The sequence below is a fragment of the Delphinapterus leucas genome, chromosome 10, assembly GCF_059928025.1.
Source record: "Delphinapterus leucas isolate spDelLeu-1000000601 "Yukka" chromosome 10, BTC_Dleu_Yukka2, whole genome shotgun sequence".
NCBI lineage: Eukaryota > Metazoa > Chordata > Mammalia > Artiodactyla > Monodontidae > Delphinapterus > Delphinapterus leucas.
In genome coordinates, this window is record NC_143138.1 from 39,846,951 (window position 1) to 39,872,625 (window position 25,675).

The window sequence follows — 25,675 nt, forward strand, 5'->3', positions numbered from 1 at the left end:
ACTCTTGTCTGGGAAGATCCCACATGCCGTGGAGCAACTAAGCCTGTATACCACAACTACCGAGCCTGTGCTCTAGAGCCCGCGAGTCACAACTACTGAGCCTGTGTGCCACAACTACTGAAGCCCACGCACCTAGAGCACATGCTCTGCAACAAGCCACCATAATGAGAAGCCTGTGCACTGCAACAGAGTAGCCCCTGCTTGCTGCTACTAGAGAAAGCCCGCGTGCAGCAACGAAGATCCAATGCAGCCAAAAATAAATAAATAAAACACATAAATTAAAAACTCATATTGAACTATATTAGTGAAAAAAACAAAGTAAGGATTTTGTCCATCCCTGCCCACATTTTTTTTTTTTTGGGAACAGTTTTCCTACTCGTGGACATTGGTGCTATTTCCAGCTTTTTAACTTTTCATTATTATACGTATTATAATACTTCTATGAAAAGCTTATTTATAAACCTGGGATTTGGGGGCTAGAGTATATGAATATATTAAAGGTTCTTCATACCAATTCATCTAAATTCACATCTACTCACCTTTAGGAAAAATTATATCAATTTATATTCCCAGAAGCAGTGGTGTTTCAGACTACCTGTTTCCCCACACTCTTGCCAACAAAAGCTGTTATACATTTTTCAAAGCTTTGCCACTCTGATTAGGCAAACATCATACTTTATGGTTGTTTTAATCCATTTCTTTATCTATGAGTGGCATACATCTTTCAATATGTTTATTGGCTATTCGTATTTCTTCTTTTGTGAATTGTCCATGTCCTCATTTTTCTTCTTCTTTTCTTTTTTCCTATAGGGGTTTCCATTATATTTAAGAGTAGGATGTCCATTTCTATCTAGAAATCAAATAATCACTTTATTTTCTTTTTATTTTAAACGACTTGATTCTTTCTTTGACTTCATCCAGGAGATAATGTATTTTTAAAATTTATTATTATTATTATTTTTTATTTTGGTTGCACTGGGTCTTGTTTGTGGCATGCGAACTCTTAGTTGCGGCATGTATGTGGGATCTACTTCCCTGACCAAGGATCAAACCCAGGCCCCTGCATTGGTAGCATGGGGTCTTATCCACTGCACCACCAGGGAAGTCCTGATAATGTATTTTGAATGGAGCCTGGAGAATCCCATGGAATCTAGGGAAGCCGAACCACCAGGACTCAGGATGACAGGAACGTCTTTCTCCCACGCCTTCAGGTCTCTTATGTTTGCTTCTGCTTTATGGCTCTCTTACTGCAGGTGGGCATTATCTCTTTTTCATGGGTGCCCCACAAAGATCATCTCATTTCGTGTATTTCTGTAATTCACTTTTAAGTAAACAACCTAGGCCTTGTCGACTGAAAAAAAATGCACAACGAGAGCTGTGAATTAAGTTTTATTTGGGGCAAAATGAAGACAATAGCCCGAGAGACAGCATTTCGGACAGCTCTGAGAAACTGCTCCAAAGAGGTAGGCGGAAGGTCAGTGTTATATATGATTTTAGTGAAGGGGGTGTGTGCAAACTCAAGCACACATTTTGGTAGAGGCTTGCTGCTAGTCACGAGGAGCAGATGTCACTGTTAATGATTTTAGTGCTTTTCTAAATACGAGGAGATGCAAGAATTGGGCTCATAAAATCTCCTGAAAATACCTGTCTGAAGATCTGTTCTGCAGTTTTTTCCAGAGCACAGAGTGCCTCATTCCTGATCTCCACCCTGAACTCCTTTCAGGGGCTGTTGTAGGTCAGCAGCTGCAGTGGCTAATGATTTAATCCTTGTAGAGGTAGATGGCAAGTGCTAATTTGTAGTTGGCAGCCTATTCCACCAACCCATTGAGTTCCAATTCCAAATTCCTGAGAGAGAGAGAATCTGATTGGCTTATCCTGGGTCAGGTGTCTCCGTCTTGTCCAATCAATGAAGGCTAACGGACATGGTTATGTGGGTCAGAGATGGCTGCTGAGGGCCAACTAGAGGGTTGTTAAAGGTCTGAAGAGAAAGGAGGTCATCATAGTTTGGATGAATACCCAAAAGTTTTCTACTACAAGTTGCTATTATCATATAAGGTATCCTAACATCAATTTGGACTCTGTTTATTCTCTGAATCAGTTATGCTGTGGCATAATCTTCATACTAGCTGGCCTTGGCAAGTCTGAATCTTAAGGACTTGGAGATATGGAGGCAATCTAGGCTGCTCTGGTGAAATGAATCACTTTTCTCCTAGACTTTCAACTTCTGAATGACAGAATGCCTTAACTTCCTTAAGAAACCCTGAAATTGACCTGGTCTGGGGATCTGGGATTAGTCCAAATTTTTTACATAAGATCACCAGCTCAAGAAATTTGGAAAGAAAGTGGCAGGTCTTGGGCGTATTCCAGGCAGTGACATATTCGAGCATATTGCCTGACATGAGATGGTGCCTAGAAGCCCTTTTGGAATAGTGCTTGTCAGCTTTCCTTCCTTAGGGTGGTGCTCAGCAACTTGTCCTTTTGCCTCTCAACCAGTCCTTCTCCAGGCCCTCTTCCCAACAAAACAAAACAAAGCTGCAGAGCCATCAGGGCAGGACCACAGGTGTTGTTATATAACCCTTCAGACTCAAGCGGAGATTCATATTTCTGAGACTCTCCTGACTGGGTAACACCTCGGTTTCCTCCGTTTCATATCCCACCCCACAAAAGAATTTTTCCATGGGGGAGTGGGGTTGGGCTGGTTCTTCATATCTAATGTGCCAGCCACCTTGGTCAGTGTACACAGTGTTTAGGGATGGGACAGTTTTTTTTTTTTTTTTGGCTGCACTGTGCAACTTGCAGGATCCTAGTTCCCCCACCAGCGATCGACCCGTGCCCCCCTGCAATGGAAGCGCAAAGTCCTAACCACTGGACCTCCAGGGAAGTCCCAAGGGGTGGGACATTTTTTTATTGGGCATGACTGTCCCAAGAATTGTAGATGATTAGCATTTCTGCTCCTCAGGGAATTAATGGCCAGGAATTAATACCACCCCCAATCTCATGAGAATCAAAAATGTCCCCAGAAAGTTTCAGAATTCATTTGAGGAGTAGTTATCCTCCTTTGAGATAACTCCCATCATGAACTGACATTCTGAGCCATTTGGGTCTCTTATTTGCAAGAATCTTTTTGTATTATGCAGGCTGTTTAGGTGAGAGCTAAGACCCTAGTACTGCATGGGGTTGGCCAAGAGCTTTTAATTTCCTTTGGGTCAGCATTCTAATAGACTCATCAGATTCCAATAACATTTTTTTCTTTTAGACCCTTGGTCAACACAACTTTAATCCATGAATGTTGCAAGTTAAAACACTTCCAGAGAGTGTATAGTCTAACATCAAATCAGGTCTTGGATCTGCATTTCAAATTATTTTGTATGTAAGGCCACATTGAACTCAAAGTATAAAGGGAATTGTAGCAGGATATAGTGGATAGAGCACTAGACTGGGAGTTTCTGTGATTACTAGCTGTGTGATTTTGGGTTAATCATTTCTCCTCTCTTGGTTTCAATTCCTTCATCTGTAAAACGAGGAGGTTAGATTAGACAGTCTCAGTTCCTTTCAGCTCTAATGTTGGGATTTTTATAATCTTTCTGTGTTCCCATTCCATCATCCAAAAGATTGGGACAGTATGTGCTCACCTGAGGGAGACTAAATTTTCCTTAATAGTAGTGAAATATTCCAACATTATGGCCATCCAAAAATTAGGCCCTGGCAATGATCTAAGCTTCCACAGAGATCTTAGAGACCCAAGAACAGTTTCTTATAAGATGTTTATAACTAGTGTCTTAATACGAGTTTGTAAGTATGCTGTTAAAGGTGTCTGTTTCCCATAAAATACTCCTGTTGGAGGAAAAAAATTATTAGAGAGAGAAAGGTTGGTCCCTTATTAAGAAAAGAGAAAGGGCACATATTTCATATTTTAACGGAGGACCAGTAAGGGAAGTGAAGTAGAAGAGGGACCAGGTGAAGAAGTAATCCCCGCCTACTTGTATCACTCTCTAACCCCACCGTCATCTCAAGTTTATGGCCAGAATACTAGTCACCATTTCTTAAGTGCTTCTTATGGAGCAGGCAGGGTACTGAGCTTATATATTGTTACCTCATTTAATCCTCACAACAATCCTGTCTGGGCAAGTACTACGATTACCAATAACTGGCAGAATGAGAATTTGAATCTCCAATATGTGTGACCCCAGAACCTAGGCTTTTAAAGCCATTGTTTTAGTCTTATTTGGTAGTGGGACAGAAGGAGGTAGAATGTTTTCCCTTTCCAAAATCTCATGGCACCCCGGATACTACTGGTCCCTTATTCTAGTTGTCTGCTTGTTGAAATTGTTATGGAAAACATACTCCATTAGGAATGAAAGATGGGTTCTAGTTTTGCTGCTCTGTATTTTTGGACAAGGCATACAAACTTTCTGGATCTCACTTTCCTTATTTGTAAGACAGACAAAGAGCCACTTAAAGGCAGGAAACCGTTTCTTATTCGCCTTTTCCCCGTGTGGATGTGTTAGGCAAATCGTGGTGAAAGAAGGAATGAAGGTAGACAAGATGGTCCCTATGCGTCCTTTCTCATTCTTTGATCTTGAAAAGGGGCCTTGACCAGTTAGGTGTACTATATGTACCGTAACACTTTAAAAACTTAACAAGGCAATGTCAAATTCTCGGGACTTAACCTTTATTTTGAGAGGGTTGGTCTTAACGGAGTGGGTGTAAGATTATATGCGGTGTTCGTCTGGACCTGTGATTGACGTTTGTATCGAGGCCTCCCTTACTTTCCGGAAACTGGAGACTACCGTTGCATAACAGAAACAGCACGGGTAAACTGGAGTAATCATCACCGAGGGTGGCCAGGGGCCTAGGATTTTAGGGCATTAACCCTCTGGGAAAGCAGCTCTAGAAACTTATGCAAACAAGTCCGTCCAGAGCGAGGGGCAAAGCCCTGGCTGGGAGGACTGGGTCTTGTATGCCATCTGGTACTTGACCTTGCCCTGGCCTCTGTTCTTCCCCGACTTCAGTTTTCTCACCTCCCAAACGCTGCCGTTGTCGTACAAGAAGATCCCGGAGCTTTTCCCCGCCAACCCCGGGCTTTAACTCCTCCCTCTCAGCGTGGGGGCGGGGCGAGGAGAAGGTCAGGCCAGGAGTCACCTCCCCGCGCCGCCCGGCCGTCCCCTTCCTCCTTCCCACTGCCCGCCCCCTCGCTCCACCGCGGTGAGGTCACGCGGGGGACGTCACGGGGTTCTGTCGCCACGGAGGGCGGGACTCCGGGAGAGGAAGGGGCGGGGCTAGGCGGGCGACGCTTGCGCAGTGGGCGCGGCGCGGGAGGAGGCGGAGGCGGCATAGAAGCGAGAGGCGGCGGCGGCGGCGGCGGCGGCGGCGGAGGCGGCGGCGCTGGGGGGGGTGGGAGGGGGGGGAGCGCCAGAGTGAGTGAGTGGCTGAGTGAGTTTACCCCTATGAGGCGGTGAGAGGCCCGGGGCCTACCTCAGAGGAGCGGGGTCGCGGCGCCAGCTAGCAGCGGGCCCCCTCCCGGTCCCCGGGCCCGGCGGCGCGGCGGCAGCTCAGTTGTGAGGAGGCGGGGAAGCGAGTGTCCGGCCCCAGCCATGGAGGGCATGGACGTGGACCTGGACCCCGAGCTGATGCAGAAGTTCAGCTGCCTGGGCACTACCGACAAGGACGTGCTCATCTCCGAGTTCCAGCGGTTGCTCGGCTTCCAGCTCAACCCGGCCGGCTGCGCCTTCTTCCTGGACATGACCAACTGGTGAGCCGGCCCCGCCGCGCCAGCCCTGGCAGCGGCCTCGGGGCCCCGAGGGGAAGGGAAGGGACGCCCAAGCTCGGCGGCCGGGCGGGACGGTCGGGCACTGAGGGGTACCCCCTTTCCGGGGCGGGGAGGGAGTGTGGGGAACCCTAGGGGCCTGGAAGAAATTTGGGGGCCGAGCAGGGCTGGAGGGGGATGTATGAGGAGAGTTGGGGTCCGTGGAGGGCAGGAGAAGCGGAAGGGAGATGGGCGAGGGTTACTCCTGAGGTTCTGCGGAGTATTAGCGGCCGAGGAACGCGGGAAGAGGGGGAAAGACTCGAGGATCGAGGCACAGGGTCGACCTGTGAGGAAGAGCGCTGTGGTGTTGGCTAAGAGTAAAAAGCACAGAAAATCTGAATTTGGGGAGTGGGCAAAAGCTTGGGGTATGGAGTTAGGGGCTGAGGATGACAGGGATGAGGGGAAACTGAGGGAGAGAATTAGGTACTATGCAAGAACCTGGCGCGCGGGTGAGACTTGGGAGTTAAGAGCTGAGAAGAACAGATTGTGTGTGTGTGTGTGTGTGTGTGCGTGTCCATTCGAAAACAGATAAAAGGGAAAAACTTTATGGGGGAGGACAAGTGAGTACGGTAAGAAAGATGACTTTCCCAAGATCTGTGCCAGGGAGCGGTGGGATCTACTAGTGGGATCCGCTAATGGAGGACCGGGAGTGCTAGACCTGGGGCACGGTGTGGGAAAAACCTTAGGAAAAGTGAAGGAGAGAGATTATCTTGGGGGAGGGAACTTGCTGAGGGGATTGGAGCCCTGGGCTCCAGAATGCGGGAATGGAGAGGGGCTTATCCAGAGGGGCTTACCGGAAAGAAAGCTGGTTGGTAGATGTTTGCGAAAATGGAGAACTTGACTTAGGCTGGGAACCAAGTATTTTTGGCTTGGAGTTTCCTTGTAGAAGACTGAATTGGGACAGAAGACCATGACAACTTAGACTAAAGGAGTATTTCTTGGCTTTGGGTGGAGCACTTGCTATTTTTGATAAGCAAGGCTTCCCTTTGTTCTCTGAGGGGTTGTTGAGTTCACTCAGGGTGAGTGATTAAGTGGAGACCATTAGACTTCCTTTGAAAGGATTTCAGGTGAAAGAACTCATCTTTCTTTGGCCTTAAAGCCATGAGATGATTGCCCTTTGCTCTCTGTGTTGGGCATGTGGAATCTTGTTTCTATTGGCATCACTTATACAACCAGCCTCCCCTTTATTCCCTGTCCACTGGATGCCTCATGCAATGCCAGAAAAAGAGGCTGTAAGCCTAGTCTTGATCCCGTTACTCATCGAGCCCTATCCTGAATGATGCCCATCTTATTAATGGGAGCCTTATAGCTGTGGTGACGTGTGAATTTTTTTCTGTGCAGCATCATTGGTAGGTCCTGTTGTTTATCTTTAAAGTTGATTGTTATAGTAAGAGTGGGATTGAGTTTTTAGATGTTTAGAAAACTCTTTGAATGCAGGAGATAGTCTTTATAATTAAAGAAGCATTTGTGACCCCCACTTGTATCTTTTATGTCTGGGATGATCTCAGACAGGGACTACAGCCTGCAGTAGTTTTCTGAACACCAGCCTATGTGTTTAATGGAGAGTGACAGGGGTTATTGAAAACACCAAGAAGAGGTATTACACTGGTGAGATTTACAAGTAAAGCTATATCTTGAGGAGCGTTGTACCCTTGCCTGCCTGCTTCCCACCCCCAGCTCCTTTTCTTCCTTGTTTACACTAGTTCAGCATAAGAGACTTGGCATATTGTTGCTGCCAGTTTGGTAGGGGAGGATCATTATTTCTCCCCACCCTCTTGTGAGTTGTATCATTTAAATCCTGCCCTAATAAGTTTTTAGTTTTTTAGAGTCAGTATTTATTAGTACAATTATTAATGGCTATAGAAACAATGTAATGAATTTTATATGCTTGAGGTGTGTGTGTGTTTAACATCTAAGATTGTTTGTTTTTAAGTGTTGGGAAAGGTGAGGCCCAGTGTGGATGAGAAAAAAAAAATTATGGTCGCATTATAAAAATTTTATGTAAAAATTATTAAGCTCAATGACACTGAGTAGCATGTGTTCTGATGAGATGTTATCTCTGTATAAAACAAGGTGATATCAGCATTCCTGAACAAAGGAGTGAGCCATTAAAAAATGTATTCTGGTTTTAAAACAGAAGTCAGTAGCTTCTTAGGAATCCAGGCAATTAAGTGATAACTCAGCTTTAAGTACGTTACCTTATTTTTTGACTGTAGAAGTCATGTTCTTTCTTTTCTTTGATTATAAAATGAAAAATTTGTGAACTGAAGGAAGTAAGGCTTGTTATGCTTTTCTTTCTAACGAAAGTAGTTAGTTTCATAATCCAATATTGTGTTTTGATTCCTATGTTGACCTGGCTAAATTTGTCTTTGTTTTAAACAAATACTCATCATAATTAATAAAATCTAGTTAAAATACATACATGAATGCATACCTGGTCAAAATATTTGTGTGTTAAATAAATATCTAAAGTCTAGAAATGTATTTTTTTAACATGTTTATTGGAGTATAATTGCTTTACAGTGGTGTGTTAGTTTCTGCTTTATAACAAGGTGAATCAGCTGTACATATACATATATCCCCACATCTCCTCCCTCTTGGGTCTCCCTCCCACCCTTACTATCCCACCCCTCTAGGTGGTCACAAAGCACTGAGCTGATCTCCCTGTGCTATGTGGCTGCTTCCCACTAACTGTCTATTTTACATAGAAATGTATTGTTTTGTTTGTTTTTTTTGAAATGTATTGTTTTTGAGTGTCATTTAATGTCTGACTTCGGAAACTGTCGAGATAGTCCCGGTACAGGTTGCCAAAATTTCTCTCAAATTGCTGTGGTTAACCTGTTGAATTTGAGATAATTAACCCTCCTGTGACTTTATAAGTGCCTGCTTTGGGTTGTAATAAATAACCACCATTCAGTTGTCTAGTGATTGTTAAAAAAATAATGTGGTAAAATAAAAATGATTATTTTAAAATGAAGGCCACAAGTCTTCTAAAATGAAACCTACATGGAAAGGTTTGTTTTCAAAAGTAAGAATTTATTTTTCTTGTTGGTAACAAACAACTTTTTAAGAAGCTGTTGAAAATTGGCTAAATTGAGGGTTTTGGCCTTATAAGTTACCTACTGTGTAAACATAGTTTTTTTTTTTTTTTTAGTCTTAGGTTGGATATGCATTATATAGATATTTCTATTTAATTTAGAACCCAGTATTATTTCAGTTTTGTACTGTTTATACCTGAGCTGGCAGCTATGCTGCTGGAGATTGGTGGAACTGACTCTTAACAAAAGTAGTTAATTTTTAGTTCCTAAGTAAGTACATAAAGCGCATAAATGGTGTGGTGAAGGAACCCAATATCTGAAGCTAAACCGAAATGACTTGTAGATTAGAATAACTTTCTATAGGTGGAATGTCTTGCAAAGACACTTTTGGGCTGTGAGTATAGAACTTGGAATTCTAAAACTGGAAGCTGGCTTAAGATTCTCTAGTTCATTCTAGTTTTCCCTGCAAAATTGCATATAACCCTTCCAAGATAGCTTTTCTTGCATCCCTGAGGGCAGAGATTTGCATGATACCTTATGGTAGTGTTTAATTACCTTTCTAGTTAGAATTATGTCAAAACTGAACCTTTCTTACTGTAATTAAGCTTTTTTCATTTGCTTGTGTCCTCCTTGGAGATGAAGAATATCTAATAAACACGTTCCTTAAGAGGTCAGAAAGCTTCTATTAATACAAATCACTAGAAATTTTCAACCATGTGTCATTTTAACACATTCAGTTTAATGGTTTCTCGCTCTTTAATGTAGTCTGATAGATTTATGTGTATTTTTAAGTGGAAACCAACAGGATTGAGAGGAGAGCTTAATAGTGGTGAAATATACATAACGTAAAATTTACCATTTTTAGTCAATTCTCAGTGTTACATGAGATTTTAAATTCAGTTGTGGCCCTCAAAGTCATTTGTCTCTGTTATGTTTTTAAAGTGAGTTATTCTTTAGTGTTTGTGACAAGAAACAAATAACACTTGTAGATTTTTTAGAGAATGTTAACATAGGAGTTATTTCTCATTATAGGGATAAGTAAATTATCTTTGACCAGCATATAGACAATGTTGGTTGTTTCTGTCCCTCCTATTCATTAAGCTAGTGCTTTGCAGTTTTGGTGCAAAACTGCAAAAGTTTTGCAACATCCTAGGTTGCCTTCAGGTATCTTCAGGAAGCAGCGTGTATTTTTTGGAACACTACACACGCCCATCATGGATACAACAGATGTTTTCTAGAAAAATAACTCAGGAAAAACATTTTTGTAAAATAATGTCCTATTGACTTTCTCAGTATTGTCAGAAGCACCCTTCTGGATAAAATGAAGGTATAACCACTATGCAATGAAGTGAAATCAGAATCTTGATGTGAAAATCCGTTGTACATCCTATCTGATCTCACAGTGCCTCCCCTGCCTGATCTTAATCCATTTCTCAGTCACCTGCATGCTAAATGAGTTTCTGATCCACTCTCTGGTTTATATGTATGCATCTAGGAAAAGTCTCTTTATGACAGATAAAACATGATATTAATAATGGTCTCCTTTAAAAATGTGTGCCAAGCAGCAGCTTTAGGAAGAGAGTAGGAAGGGTTGCGTAACAATGACAGAGTGTTGTGCACGCTATTGCATTTTTAAGAAGGTTGGGAGTTCTTGGTTTGGACCTTCTTCTTTCCCGCTTTTTTTGGCCTTTTTTGAGTGGCACACACAGGTTGGGACTCTGGGTATAATATAAAATAGTTTACAAATAGAGCATCAAGATTCATTTTATATCAAGTCAGAACTAATCTCCATTATCGCCAGGGTGGGTGGAGGTGTTTCTTTACCATCTCTTGTCTTCCGACTCCCCCACCCCAATTTGTCTAGCACATAACAGCAAAAACTCAACCAAACAGTATTTATTTATTTATTTATTGGTCACAAGGCTTACAGGATCTTACTTAGTTCCCCACCAGGGATTGAATCTGGGCCCCGGCCTTGAAAGCACCGAGTCCTAACCACTGGAGCACCGGGGAATTCCCTCAACCAGACAGTATTTAAAGAAACGTACTTTGGATAGACCCCTGGCAGATAGTGTAATACAACAGCAGAAGACAGCCTCTATCATAATTTGCTCTCTAACAGGAAAAGAACATGCCTAAAACTATGAGAGAAAGAGTTTGGGGATAGTAAGGAAGCAGCATTCATATGTTAATGCTGAATTAACTGAGTAAAATTTCAGAACAGGTAAGAATGGACTGAATCAAACAGAACCAGTGATTCACAAATATTGAGTGCTTGCTGTGGGTAGGTTGCTTTCTTAGAAGGTTTGAAATGGTTGGGATTTGAATTGATGGAAAAGTTGTGTAATGTTAGGTGGAGGATATTTCCTGAGTGAAACCAGGAAGGAGCAATTGGAGCAGAGCTGTCTGGAAGATTGGCTTGGCAAGAATGGGATCAGAAGTGACGAGAGATGGAGCTTATTTTTATTTTTGCTTTGGAATATTGTTGGTTTTTTAAAAATTGGGGTGAAATTGACATAAAATTGAACCACAGTAAAGTTGACAATTCAGTGGTATTTAGTGTGTTCACAGTGTTGTGCAACCACACCTCTGTCTAGCTAAAGCATTTTCTTCACTGCAAAAGGAAACCCAACACCCATCAAGAAGTTGCTCCCCATTCCCTTCTCCCCCCAGCCCCTGGCAACCACCGATATGAATTCTTTCTCTATGGATGTATATAAATGGAATCATAAATATTTTTACTTTTGTGTGTGGCTTCTTTCAAGCTTCATCTTGTTGTGTATAGCATGTATCAGTACTTCATTCCTCTTAATGGCTGTTTAATATTCCAGTGTATGTGTATACCACAGTTTGTCCATTCATCCATTGGTGGACATTTGAGCCATCTCTACCTTTTGGCTATTGTGAATAGCGCTGCTGTGAACATGTGTTTAGGTATACTTGTTTGAGTACCTGTTTTCATTTCTTTGGATATATATGTAGGAGTTGAATTGCTGGGTCATATGGTAATTCTGTATTTAACTTTTTGAGGAGCCACCAAACTATTTTCCACAGTGGCTGAATCATTTATATTCCCCTAGCAATGTTTGAGGGTCTGTACCAATTTTCCTACAAACTTGACAACACTTATTTTCCTTTTTTAAATTATAGTGAGTCTGCAGTGGTACCTCATTGTGAGATTGATTTGCATTTCTCTGGTTACTAATCGTGATGAATGTCTTTTCATATGTTTGTTGGCCATTTGTATATCTTTTTTGGAGAAATGTCTATGAAAGTCCTTTGCTGGTTTTTTAACTGGACTGTTTGTCTTTTTGTTGTTCAGTTATAAGGGTTCTTTATATATTTTGGATACTAGACCCTTATCAGATATTTGATTTGCAAATATTTTCTCCAATTCTGTGGATTGTTTTTTTCATAATTAAAAAAAATCTATTTATTTATTTATTTTTGGTTGCGTTGGGTCTTCATTGCTGTGTGTGGGCTTTCTCTAGTTGTGATGAGCAGGGGCTACTCTTCGTTGCGGTGCATGGGCTTCTCATTGCGGTGTCTTCATGTGTTGCGGAGCACGGGCTCTAGGCACGCGGGCTTCGGGAGTTGTGGCTCACGGGCTTAGTTGCTCTGTGGCATGTGGAATCTTCCCGGACCAGGGCTCGAACCCACGTCCTCTGCATTGGCAGGCGGATTCTTAACCACTGTGCCACCAGGGAAGTCCCCTATGGATTGTTTCTAAAATTTTCTTGTTAATGTCCTATGATGCATAATTGTTTTTAATTTTGGTGAGGTCCAATTTATTTAATTTTTTGTTGTTGCTTGTGCTTTTGGTGTTATAGCTAATAATTTATGCCAATCCAAGATCATGAAGATTTACCTCTATGTTTTCTTCTAAGAGTTTTATGGTTTCAGCTCTTATATTTAGGTCACTGATCCATTTTGAGTTAATTTTTGCATATGGTTGAGGTGGGAGTCCATCTTCATTCTGTAGAGTTTAATTTTGATCATATTATATGCTCTGGAATTGGCTTCTCATTGACTCTCCATTAAATATATCCTTTACTTGTATTAAATATGTACTGTACTTGCTTTGGCCACCACTGAAAATTGGGCCAGAAAAGTGTGCAAGGTTTTCTGATGGGGGAAAAAACTTATGCATGTTCTATTGGCACCAAAAACTAAATGTATGTTCAAAAGGTCAATCCTCCCTGCCCCCAATCCTTCAGCTTTTCTTTCTGACTTTTTCCTGTTTCATTAATAGCTACAGTGGTCTTCCAGACATAAGACTTGAACTGTGTTATTTCCAGTGCCCTCTCTTTCCTGGATACCCCAGATCATTTGCCAAACCCAGCTCATTTCCACTCTGCAGTGCACCTCCCAACTGTCTCTTTTTTCCATTCTCCTTGCCATCACCTTAGCTTATATAGATTATGTTACCACTTTAACAGGGTAACATAGGAATAGTCTCCAAATTGGTTTTCTGCACCAGGTTCTCCTCCTTCCAGTCCATTTTGTGGACATACCCCTACCAGGTCAGTCTTTCTGAATCACAGCTTTGATCAGGGCCCTTCTTTTCTCAGAAACCTTTGTGCCTTGTTGCCGACCAGGTAAAGAGCAGAGAGCTTTAGCTTGACATTCAGGACCTTCCATAGATTGATCCAGCATATCTTTTGTGATGGATATCCTGCTCTTCTCTGCCCCATTCAGGCTGGCCTCTGCTTATTTCCCACACATACTTCTGCTTTCCCAATTTTTTTTTTTTTTTTTTTTCGGTATGCGGGCCTCTCACTGTTGTGGCCTCTCGCGTTGCGGAGCACAGGCTCTGGACGCGCAGGCTTAGCGGCCATGGCTCACGGGCCCAGCCGCTCCGCGGCATGTTGAATCTTCCCGGACCGGGCACGAAGCTGTGTCCCCCGCATCGGCAGGCGGACTCTCAACCTCTGCGCCACCAGGGAAGCCCTGCTTTCCCAATTTTTAGCTTTTTTCTTCTACCTAGAATACTGTTATTTCCTTTCTTTATACCTCATGAAATCCTATTGTTTTTTTTTGAAATTGGGACACGAATTTTTGGTAGTGCTGCCTTCTCTGAACTGCACTCTTGCCTTTTTAATAACAGTTATCATATACGATACACAGCCTGGAGAGGAAAATGTCCCCTAACGGCCTTTGTTTCTTCCTAAGCGTCTGATGCAACTCTTTGTATGTAGTAGGTGCTCAACAAATATTTGTTGAAGTAGTACCTGAAAGTAGGTGGGAATAAAGATTTTGTTTTTATGGAAGTCTTGAAGTCTAGTGCTGTTGGAAGAAACAAGTTCTATAAACTAAGCTTCTTTTCAGGCTCTTTTGTTTGTAGGTTTAATTTGGACATACATGACATGAAACCAAATTAAAATTTAAGTAACAACAAGAATATTGTTTCTGGAAGCAATCTGAGCCCTCTGCAGGTTGGCCCCACCTTGTTATATACCTACCTTTCCAGGCATGTCTCCTTATACTAAATATCTTTTGTAATCAGTTTATGAGAGAATGTATTAGTCAAAGTTAGGTAACAGTTATTTAGATATGAATGGAGAAAAATATTTTGTAAAATCGCTGAAGTTCTCCTGGATCTTTGCCAGTATTTTTTATTGAGGAAAAACTGTAAAAAGCAGCATAAGCACATAGTAAGTTCAAATAGTTTAGAAGGGTCTAAGCGGGAGTTGCAAACTAAAATGCTTATAGGTGTCAGGTGGGGGACATGAACAGTTGAAGTATGTGTGAGCTAGAAAGCACTTGCCTTTTATAAAGAGGATGTCTGATACTTGCCTTAAGTCAAATATTGCCATGCTGGAATGGGGGCCCAGCGTTCTTAGATTTTTCCATTTTTTTTCAAGAGAAGCCAGAAATTCAGATTTTTATGGGAAATTTCCTGATTTTCAAACATTGGCAACTATTTTAAATACTTTTAAAACATTGTGTGGGCCAAATAAACTACATCTGTAGGTGGGACGTGGTCCTTGGGCCGCGAATTTGCAACCTGTGGATGAACAGTGAAAAGCAAAAATCCCCTCTCCTTTCTAGATATAGCCACTACTATTTCTTCTGTACCTTTTAGAAAATGTTCATGTCTATAGACTTTTGTACATATACACAGGTAATTCTTTTTGCATGTGTGTATATGCGTATATAAAAAATTAAATGTATATAAAAACTTTTAATAGCAGTGGTATTGCTCTTTGAATAATTATTCTTCCTATCCAGACTAGTGGGTACCATATCTCTTGCACCTTCTTTGCTTCAGTGGGCAGTGAATTAGCTGTCAAGGTACTTGGATAGGGTGATCAAATAGATACACTTTTTAAATTAACAATGCAGTGGTGAAACTAATATATTGTAAATCAACTGTAATTCAATAAAAAAACACATAATAAATACCAACGAAAAGCAACGAAAAACCCATGCAGTGGTGGATTTGGTCTTTTCAAATATAGTAAAATTTCTTCACTGTATTAACAGACTCTCATCTAGTGATTACATATACTTATTAAACCTTTGTTTTGCTGTGTTAAGAGCAAAATGTGTTAAGTAAACTACCTAGCAGTGAGCTTATCTGAATTTACTTATGAGGTACTGTCAGAGAACACATTTCATAATTTGAACTTTTTAGGGACCCAAAACACAAAACTGAAACTCACTTTAACTCTTTATTAAACCATCTTGTAGAGATAACGCTAATACATTTTTCACTCTGTGGAAGGGTAGTTGATTCTGTAAGTGATTTTCTAATGATTTGCCAAAGTTAATGTATGTCTTGGGAGGGGTAGCAGTTTATTCCGAATATGGAACTCAGCCTCATTGAATTTACTATGTACTGGGTTGAAAAGACTCACTTTTAAAAATGAATGGTTACGTTTTCTTAAAATGTTTGAGCCTCAGGTCTGTACAGTGTTTCCAGGAGTTTGAACTTGAATTATTGTGCTTGAGGTCAGTGATTCATAGCCTATTATGTAGCAACAGCTTACTAATGATTGATTGAATGATATACGATGTGTTTCTAAAATGCTTTGTGGTCAGCATTTATCTTCTAAAGTAAATTTTGCTTTTTAATTAAAAAAATACTTTGATAACAGGCTTTGAGTAGTGGAAATCATTAGCCGAGGGATGGGGTTTGCATACACCTGTAACTGGGAACTACTGCCTTTAAAATATTTTAAAATTAAAAAATAGTAAAAATTGTATTATGACATAGATCTTACTGCATATAAGCTAGAAAATACCAAAAAGAAAAAAATAAGCCATACTCGTGGGACCCAGAAATAAGCAATTTTAACCTTTTGATCTATATCCTTTTAATACTATTGTGTGTGTGTGTGTACCTGTGTTTGCTTTACAAAAGTGGAGTATTTACTCTATTCTGGGTATTGTTTTAAGTGATTAAGTTTAATATATAATTTAATGTTCATAATAATTCTGGGAAATAAATACTGTTATCTTCATTTTACAGGAAAGGATTAGAGACTCAGTGAGGTTAAATAACTTACCTAAAGTTATGTGGGTAATACATGGTAGAAGTAGGATTCAAGTATAAGCAGCCTGGGACCAGAGTCTGTGCTCCTGATTGTTGTGTTTTACACGCTGTATGGGTTTCTAGGACTGCCATAACAAATTACCACAAGCTGGGTGGCTTAAAACAAATTTATTCTCTTACAGTTCTGGAGGTTGGAAGTCTGAATTCAGGGCATGGGCAGGGCTATGCTCCCTCTGAAGATTCTTAGGGAAGAATTCTTCCTTACCTCTTCTTAGCTTCTGATAGCTCCTGGCGTTTCTTGGTGTTCCTTGGCTTGTAGATGCATCACTCCAGTTTGTCTCAGAAGTCACATGACCTTCTTCCGTGTGTGTGTGTGTGTGTGTGTGTGTGTGTGTGTGTGTGTGTGTGTGTGTGTGTGTGTGTGTGTTGAGGGGGGTAGGGGGTGGGAGGATGGGGGTATGTGTCTCCTTAGAAGGAAACCAGCCAGTTGGATTTAGGACCCAACCTAATCTAGTATGACCACATCTTAACTGATTATGTGTCTGCACAGACTGTTTCCAAATAAGATCATGGTTCTGAGGTTCTGGGAGGACATGAATTCAGGGGGATACCCTTCAACCAATATACACACTATTTGTAGTCTGTTTTCACTTAAAAATATGACCATTTCTCCATTTTTAAAAAAGATTTATTTATTTAATTATTTATTTATTTACTTAACCTATTTTGGGCTGTGTCGGGTCTTAGTTGCGGCACGTGGGATCCTCGTTGAGGCATGCGGGATCTTTCGTAGTGGCGCATGGGCTTCTCGCTAGTTGTGGCGGCATGTTTTCTCTCTCTGTTTGTGGCCCGCAGGCTCCAGGGCACGTGGGCTCTATAGTTGTGGTGCGTGGGTTCCAGAGCGTGTGGGCTCTGTAGTTTGTGGCACGCAGTCTCTCTAGTTGAGGCACATGAGTTCAGTACTTGTGACATGCGGGCTTAGTTGTCCTGCAGCATGTGGGATCTTAGTTCCCTGACCAGGGATTGAACCCGCGTCCCCTGCATTGTAAGGCAGATTCTTTACCGCTGGACAACCAGGGAAGTCCCCATTTCTCCATTCTTAATAAATATGATTCTGCACTTTTATTTTAAAGGCTTCACAATATTCCTTTACATGGAAATAGAAATGTTCCCCTCCTCAATGCTTTAAAACAAACTTTTATATGTTGTTGAGTATGGACTTTAGGCCAAGCCATTTCAGGTCAATCATCCACCTCAGTTGTCAAGATTTTTTTAACTGGGAGAGCAGGATATGGAGGTGCACCATCTCACTTATAGAGGTCTTATCCCCTTCTTATTTTAAAACACACACACAAATGGAATCACGCTATACATACTGTTCTTAGGTTAGCTTGTTTAACTTTACAATGTGGACATTATTTTTCTTTTTTTTTTTAATGGAGACATGGTGTTCCATTGTGGCTGACCACATTTTGTTTAACCGCTTCCTTACTGATGGACAGTTTCTAGGTATTTGCTTTTATAAAGCTGCTCTGGTATAGGTATCTTTATACAAACTTGTGGATACAGTCCTAGAAGTGGGATTGCTGGGGCTAGGTGTATGGCCAGTATAAATTTTGATAGGTAGTATCAAATTCACTTCAAATGTATTGTACCAATTGTATTGTACTAGTTTTCATTTTTACTGTCAGTATACAAGAGTGCTTGTTTTGCCACCCTCTTAGCCATGGAAGAATGGTCTTTACATTGTTGCTGGTCTGATAGGTTAAATATATATTCATTTTAATTTGTATTGCTTTAATTATGAGTGAGGTAGGACATCTTTCCTTATCCTTATTGGCCATTTGTATCCCCCCTCTCCCCCCATTTTGTTGAGGCCATTTATATTTTTCTGTGACTTTTTTGTGTGTTTTTCTCTCTACCTCTATTGGATTGTTCTTTTTTCATTGATTTGTGTGAGCTCTTTGCATATTAAGGAAAATAGCTTATTAAATACTTACCTTTCCTCCAGTTTGTCTTTTAACATGGTTTATGATTTTTGTTTTAACTGTGTAGCATTTTTTGGTGAATTTTTGTGAAGTTGAATCCAGCAGTCTTTTCCTTTTTGATTTCTGCTTTTGGTTTCATGCTTAGAAATCCTTCCCCCACCTAATCGTTATATAATTATTCACCTTTGTTTTCTTTATGATTGCATAATTTACATATAAATTTTTTATACAGATGAAACTTATTTGGCAGTGTGCTGGGGTTTATATCTAACATGTTTTTCAGACGATTAGTCAGTTTTCCCATTTATTGTGAAATTCACATTTCCCCCCAATGATTTGAAATGCTATCTTTATCATATATCAAATGCTTATGTATATATTTGGGCTTGGTTTTGAGATTCTTCCTCTTGTACTGGTGTGTATGTCCGGTTTTCTAAGGTTGGATAAGAATTTTAATGTTCACTTAAAAAATATTTTTAAAGGGAAGTACATTTTCTTTTATTTATTTATTTACTTATTTTATTTTATTTTATTTTTTCGGTACGCGGGCCTCTCACTGCTGTGGCCTCTCCCGCTGCGGAGCGCAGGCCCAGCGGCCACGGCTCACGGGCCCAGCCGCTCCACGGCATGTGGGATCTTCCCAGAGCGGGGCACGAACCCGTGTCCCCTGCATCGGCAGGTGGACTCTCAACCACTGCGCCACCAGGGAAGCCCCATTTTCTTCTTACAATTTTCATTTTATCTGCATTGTAAAGGCACATAGTTTAAAGGGTAAGGTAGTTCTACAGGCTTGTTAAAAGGAACCAGGGATTCTAGAGTCCTTTTTTCTTACTCATTTCCAAAGGCAGTCTTTTTAAAATTCTTTCAGCTGATTTTTTGGGTTTTTACCTCCATTGATTTTTTTTTTTTTTTTTTTTTTCCTGTTTTGACCATTATCTGTTGACTTCCCACAGGGAGATGAGGATGTTATTCTGTGAGAGGCAATGTCGTGGTAAAGAGCAAAGTTCAAAGCTTCTGCTATTTACTATCTGTGTGACCTTCGGCAAGTTATTTTACTTTCTCTGTATCTTGGTTCCTTATATATAAAGACAATATCAGTTTTTACCTGAGAATTGGATAAATTAATATGTGTAAAGATTTAGAGCTGTACCCAGCAGATGGTAATTTTCAGTTACACTCACCCTCTCTCTAATGCTCCCATTTTAATTATTTGTGATTTGGTTAAATCAGTTTTCAGTGTTTATGTTGTTTTAACTATTTAAATCCTTATTGACACTTGAGCCATTAGTGTACTGGGATTCATTTTCCTTTTCTGCACAATCTTTTGCTGTCCTAGGGGGAATCATTGTCTTGATTTTTTGGTTTGCTCAGTTTCTTAGATAGTTTTAAAATGCTTTATTTATTGTTTCAGGTATACAGCATTATAGTTCAACATCTGTAGACAACATCTGTATACAGGATGTACAGAAAATTCTGTTTTTTCTGTATAGGGATCAGATTTTAAAAAAAATTTATTTACTTATTTACTTATTTATTTTTGGGTCTTCGTTGCACACAGGCTTTCTCTAGTTGTGGCAAGCGGGGTCTACTCTTCATTGCAGTGCGCGGGCTTCTCATTGCGGTGGCTTCTCTTGTGGAGCACGGGCTCTAGGTGCACGGGCTCAGTAGTTGTGGCACGCAGGCTCAGTAGTTGTGGCTCGCGGGCTCTAGAGCGCAGGCTCAGTAGTTGTGGCGCACGGGCTTAGTTGCTCCCTGGCATGTAGGACCTTCCCGGACCAGGGCTCAAACCCGTGTCCCTGCATTGGCAGGTGGATTCTTAACCACTGCTCCACCAGGGAAGTCTGGGATCAGATTTTTTAAACTAAGTTATCCTCAAACTCCTTACTGTCTATGAATCTCTTCTCAGTAGGTTTAGACACTTCAGGTGTTCTATTGGTTTTATCTTTGTGAAGAAGTCTTCCACCGTGTTTGACCCACTATGACTGGACTGGTAGAACTCTAGGTCTGCTGCACAGCTCCCCTGGTACCCCGGGGATTTCTTTCATACTTTCCCCACTTTGTTGGAACCCCTGTTTCCTGGACCCCATTTTTTAAAACTTCCTGAGAGTGCAGAGGAGATAAAATTTGAGACTTTCGTATTCTGAAACTGTATTTTTCTCTGATGTTTAGTTGATAATCCCAGGTTTGGTTAGGTAGCAGTTTGAAGATTGGAAGTATTTTTCTCAGAATTTTGAAGGCACTGTTCCTTTGTTTTGTGTTTTTCAGTGGAAATGTTGAAATGTGATGCTGTTCTGATTCTTTCTTCTTTGAATGAATTCTGTTTATTCCCTTTCTGGAAGCTTTTGGTAACTTTGCTGTGTCCCCAGTGTCCTGAAATTTGACAGTGATGCATTTCAGCCTGTGTTCTCATACGTTGTGCTTAGCCTTGGGGAGCCCTTTTAGTCTGGAAACTGTCCTCTGTTCTTGGAATGTTTCTTATTTTTTTTCTTCCAGTTTTATTGAGATACTACACCCCTGTATAACTTTAAGGTGTACAGCATAATGATTCGACTTACATACCTCATGAAATGATTATCACAGTAAGTTTAGTAAACATCCATCATGTCATATAGATACAAAATTAAAGAAATAGAAAAAAATTTTTTCTTGTGAGTGAGCTCTTAGAATTTAGTCTCTTACTAACCTTCATATATAACATATAGCAATGATAATTATATTTATCATGTTGTACCTTACATCCCTAGTGCTTATTTATCTTATATCTGGGATTTTGTACCTTTTGACTGCCTTCCTGCAGTTCCCCCTTCTGCCTCTGGTAACCACAAATCTGATCTCTTTTTCAATGAGTTTGTTTGTTTTTGAAGTATAATTGACCTACAATAACACTGTTAGTTCCTGTTACACAATATAGTGATCTTGTATTTTTATATATTTCAAAATGATCACCACAGTAAGTCTGATAAGTCTAGTTATGATATGTCACCATACAAAGATATTACATAGTTATTATGTTCCTCACACTGTACATTTCATAACTGTGGCTCATTTTTTTGCAACTGGAAGTTTGTTCCTCTTATCTCCCTCACCTATTTCTTTCCTCCCCCTCCCCACCCTGCCACCACCTGTTTGTTCTCTCTGTCTATACCTCTGTTTCTCTTTTCTTATGTTTGTTCATTTGTTTTGTCTTTTTTAGATCTTAGAAATTTTCTTGAATTAATTCTTTGATTTTCTCTTCTTCATTTTCTCTGTTCTCTTTTCTTAGATCTCCTATTTTTCAGACACTGGATTTTCTGTTCTGGTCCTCTGTCTTATCTTTTTTTTCCCTTCTTTTAATCTTTTGACAAAATTTTTGCTCTCTTTTCTGAGATCTCCTCGGTGTTGTTTTCTTCAGGTTGCGTTTTCTGTTTGCTTGCTTTAGTTTTTTTCTATCATATTAGATACTTTACCTTACGTACTTGCTGTTTATTAGCTATCTACTCGTAGTTAAGAGTAGGACACAAAAAGTGGTTTGAAAGTTGTGGGCCTGACTGTATGGTTTGTTAAATGAGGGCTTAACAGCTCCACCCATTTCCTCCAGGGTGGGGCAGTCACCAGCTATGCAGTGTTTAGACTGTATTGAGGATCTGAGGTCTGATGCATAGTTTAGGCAAATGCATAACTTCTGTTTTTATCCATGTCTTTACCTTCACCTGTAGGGTACCTGGTGCTCTTAATTTCTGAACCTTTTGGGGAATCCTCATTTTAAGTTGGATTGCTTCTCTACTTGTCCCCACTGCTGGCCGAGGAGGAGTCATCTTTCTCAGGTCGGCTAAGTCATTTACCACTTGTCTCTCTGCTTTCTGGCCACCCAAATATTGCCTCCTCACTTGTTCATTTGGTCCTTGTGAATGTCTGACTTTTTCCCACATTTTTCTTCATTCAGGCTGCTATAACAAAAATATCATAGATTGTGTGGCTTGATAAACAACAGAGATTTATTTCTCACATATATGGAGGCTGGGAAGTCCAAGGTCAGGGTGCCAGCAGATTCAATGTCTGGTGAGGGTCCGATTCCTGGTTTACAGATGACTGACTTTTCACTGAAACCCCATGTGGTGGAAGGGGCAAGGGAGCTCTCTGGGATGGCTTTTATAAGGACACTAATTCCATTCGTGAGGGCTTTACCCTTGTGACCTAATAACCTCCGAAAGGCTCCACCTCCTGATACCATCACATTGGGAGTTAGGGTTTCACAGTGAATTTTGGGGGGACACAAATGTGCATTCAATCTGTAGCACTATACCTATATTTTAGGAGGGTTTTGGGAGAGAGCTGAGGCTAGTGTGTGAAATTTTTTTTTAATTAGTTAATTAATTTAGTTTTGGCTGCATTGGGTCTTCATTGCTGTGCGTGGGCTTTCTCTAGTTGCGGTGAGCAGGGGCTACTCTTCGTTGTGGTGTGCCGGCTTCTTATTGCGGTGGCTTCTCTTGTTGCGCAGCATGGGCTCTAGGCGCGTGGGCTGCAGTAGTAGTTGTGGCTCATGGGCTCTAGAGCGCAGGTTCAGTAGTTGTGGCACATGGGCTTAGTTGCTCTGAGGCATGTGGGATCTTCCTGGACCAGGGCTCGAATCTGTGTCCCCTGCATTGGTAGGCGGATTCTTAACCACTGAGCCACAGGGAAGTCCCTGAAAATTTTAATTGGAAGCTGAAAGGAAGTATTGGATTTGCATCTAAAATTTTTTATTCTGCCTTTTTATTCTTACGATTTATGTGATTGTTTGGATATGATGTAAAATTTTAGTATACCAATTGAATAATCAAGTTGTGATGATGTTGCATTTAGATAGCTTTCCTTCGCCAAAATGGATCTGCATTTACCTGAAGGATAAAAAACAAGCTACAAATACTTATCTCTGGCTATGAGATTATGAAGTTGTTTTTTATTTTCTTTTTTATACTTTCTTTTTCACTTTAATTCTCACATTTTCTATAATGAATATGTATTACTTGTGTAATTAGGAAAAAATAATACCTAAGTAGAGAAAAAATTGTTAATCACATCCTTAGATAAAAATTTGCCCTAGGTTCCAATATGTTCTTCTTTTATTTAATCTTAAATCTATCAGAGTTGTGCTCTGTCCTTTACTTCTTTTAGGTAATCTACAGTTAGAAACACTAATTTCGGGGTGAGTGTATGTGCTTTGCAGAGGTCATTCTGATCTGTCCCCCAACTTTTTATTTTGAAGACTTACAAAACTATAGAAGAGTTGAAAGATTAGCACAGTGAATACCTGTATAATTGCCATTTTACCATATCTGCTTTATTTTTTAAGTATCTTTATTGAAGTATAATTTACATATCATAACTTAACCCATTTAAAATAGATAATTGAATGATTTTTAGTAAGTTTACAGAACTGAGCAACCATCACTACAATCCAGTTGTATAATATTTTCATCATTTCAAGACTTTGCCTGCCTATTTATAGTTAATCACCATTCCTACTTCCAGCCTGAGGCAAACACTAATTTTTTTTCTGTCTCTAAATAATTGCCTTTTCTTTTACTGTTTATATCAATGTAATCATATAATAAGGAGTCTTTTTTTATTTATTTTATTTTATTTATTTATTTATTTTTGCGGTACGCGGGCCTCTCACTGTTGTGGCCTCTCCCGTTGTGGAGCACAGGCTCTGGACGCGCGGGCTCAGCGGCCATGGCTCATGGGCCCAGCCGCTCCACGGCATGTGGGATCTTCCCGGACCGGGGTACGAACCCGTGTCCCCTGCATCGGCAGGTGGACTCTCAACTACTGCGCCACCAGGAAAGCCCAAGGAGTCTTTTTTTAAAAAAATTATTTATTTATTTAGGCTGCGCCGTGTTTTAGTCATGGCATGTGGGATCTTCGTTGCGGCGTGTTTTAGTTGTGGCACGCGGACTCTTAGTTGCAGCATGTGGACTCTTAGTTGTGGCATGCAAACTTGTAGTTGCGGCATGCATGTGGGATCTAGTTCCCTGACCAGGGATTGAAACCGGGCCCCCTGCATTGGGAGCACGGATTCTTAAGCTACTGGACCACCAGAAAAGTCCCATAAGCGATCTTTTGTATCTGGCTTCTTTCAGTTAGTGTTTTGTTTATGAGGTTTATCCATGTTTTAGCGTGTATCAGTATTTTTGTTGCTGAGTAATTTTCCATTGCATGGATATACCACGTTTTGTTTATCCATTTACCAGTTGATGGACATTTGGATTTTTTTCTACTAGGCTATTATGAATAAAACTGCTATGAACATTCATTTGCAAGACTTTAGATGTGTGTTTTAATTTCTTCTGGGTAGATACCTAGGAATTGATTGCTATTTTGTATTGTAAAATTATGTCCTTTTAAGAAACTGCCAAACTCTTTTCCAAAGTAACTACCATTTTTCATTCCCACCGGCAATGTGTGAAAGTTCTCTCTCTGGATTTTATTTTATTTTTCTTCCCTGAACCATTTGAGATAAATTGCAGACATCATGACATTTCACCTCTTAGTCCTTCAGCAGATATCTTCTAAGAACAAGGGCGTCATGCTACATATCTGCAATGTCATTGTCACTCCCAAGGAATTTAGCCTGGAAATAATAGTGTTATCCAATATACCGTTCATATCTAGATTTTCCTATTTGTTCCCCAGATGCCCTTTATAACTTTTAAAAAAAAAGTCCAGAGTCTTCTCAAGCATCTCATGCTATATTAGGTTGTCATGTCTTTAACCTCACCTTTGCCATTTGCTTGTTTTATGACATTGACATTTTTTAAAAGTCCAGGCCAGTTGTCCTCTGGAGTGTCCCATATTGTTGATTAGTCTGTTTCCTCATGGTTAAATTCAGGTTAAAGGTTTTGTTGTTGTTAGAAATGTGCCTTCTGTTGCATCACATCAGGAGGCATCTGCTTTTGTCCCATTATTATGCTAAATTTGAGTATTTAGTTAAGACAGTGTCCACCTGTTATTCTTCTTTGTAATTAGTAAGTAATCTGTGATAGACGGTGAGAATATCCTTTTCCCCAGCAATCTTTCTCCTGTTTTAGTATCCATTGATGATCCTTGCTTGAGCTATTTATTGCCTAGTGGTTGCAAAAAGGTAATTTTCTAATTCTCTTGTTCCTTCTGTGTTTATTAGTTAGCAGTCTTTTGTAAAGATATTGCTAATTTTTAAAAGGAACTTGTCAGAGTCATGAAGGATTTTATGGAGAATGAAGCAGATTTTGGTTGCTTGTCTTAATAGTGTTGAGCTAAGTGTATTTACCTTACCCTCAGCCACAGAGGATCCAAAGAAACGGTACTGGAGAGAGAGAGAGAGATCTCCTTGACCTTTGCGAAGCTT

General features: G+C 40.5%; 1 protein-coding gene across 9 annotated transcripts in view; it reads left to right on the plus strand.

Annotated features, from left to right (window-relative positions):
- The first annotated feature begins 5,383 nt into the window (after positions 1 to 5,383).
- ILRUN (inflammation and lipid regulator with UBA-like and NBR1-like domains) overlaps positions 5,384 to 25,675 on the plus strand; it is a 128,173-nt gene continuing 107,881 nt past the window's right edge. For 2 of the 9 annotated variants that reach the window (XM_089918860.1, XM_089918859.1), the window contains exon 1: positions 5,384 to 5,752. In XM_089918860.1, coding sequence (XP_089774986.1) covers positions 5,595 to 5,752 — 158 coding nt within the window. In that variant the 5' untranslated portion in view covers positions 5,384 to 5,594. The remainder of the gene's footprint in view (positions 5,753 to 25,675) is intronic. The other 7 variants (XM_089918863.1, XM_089918862.1, XM_089918864.1 and 4 more) reach the window with 6 other exon arrangements.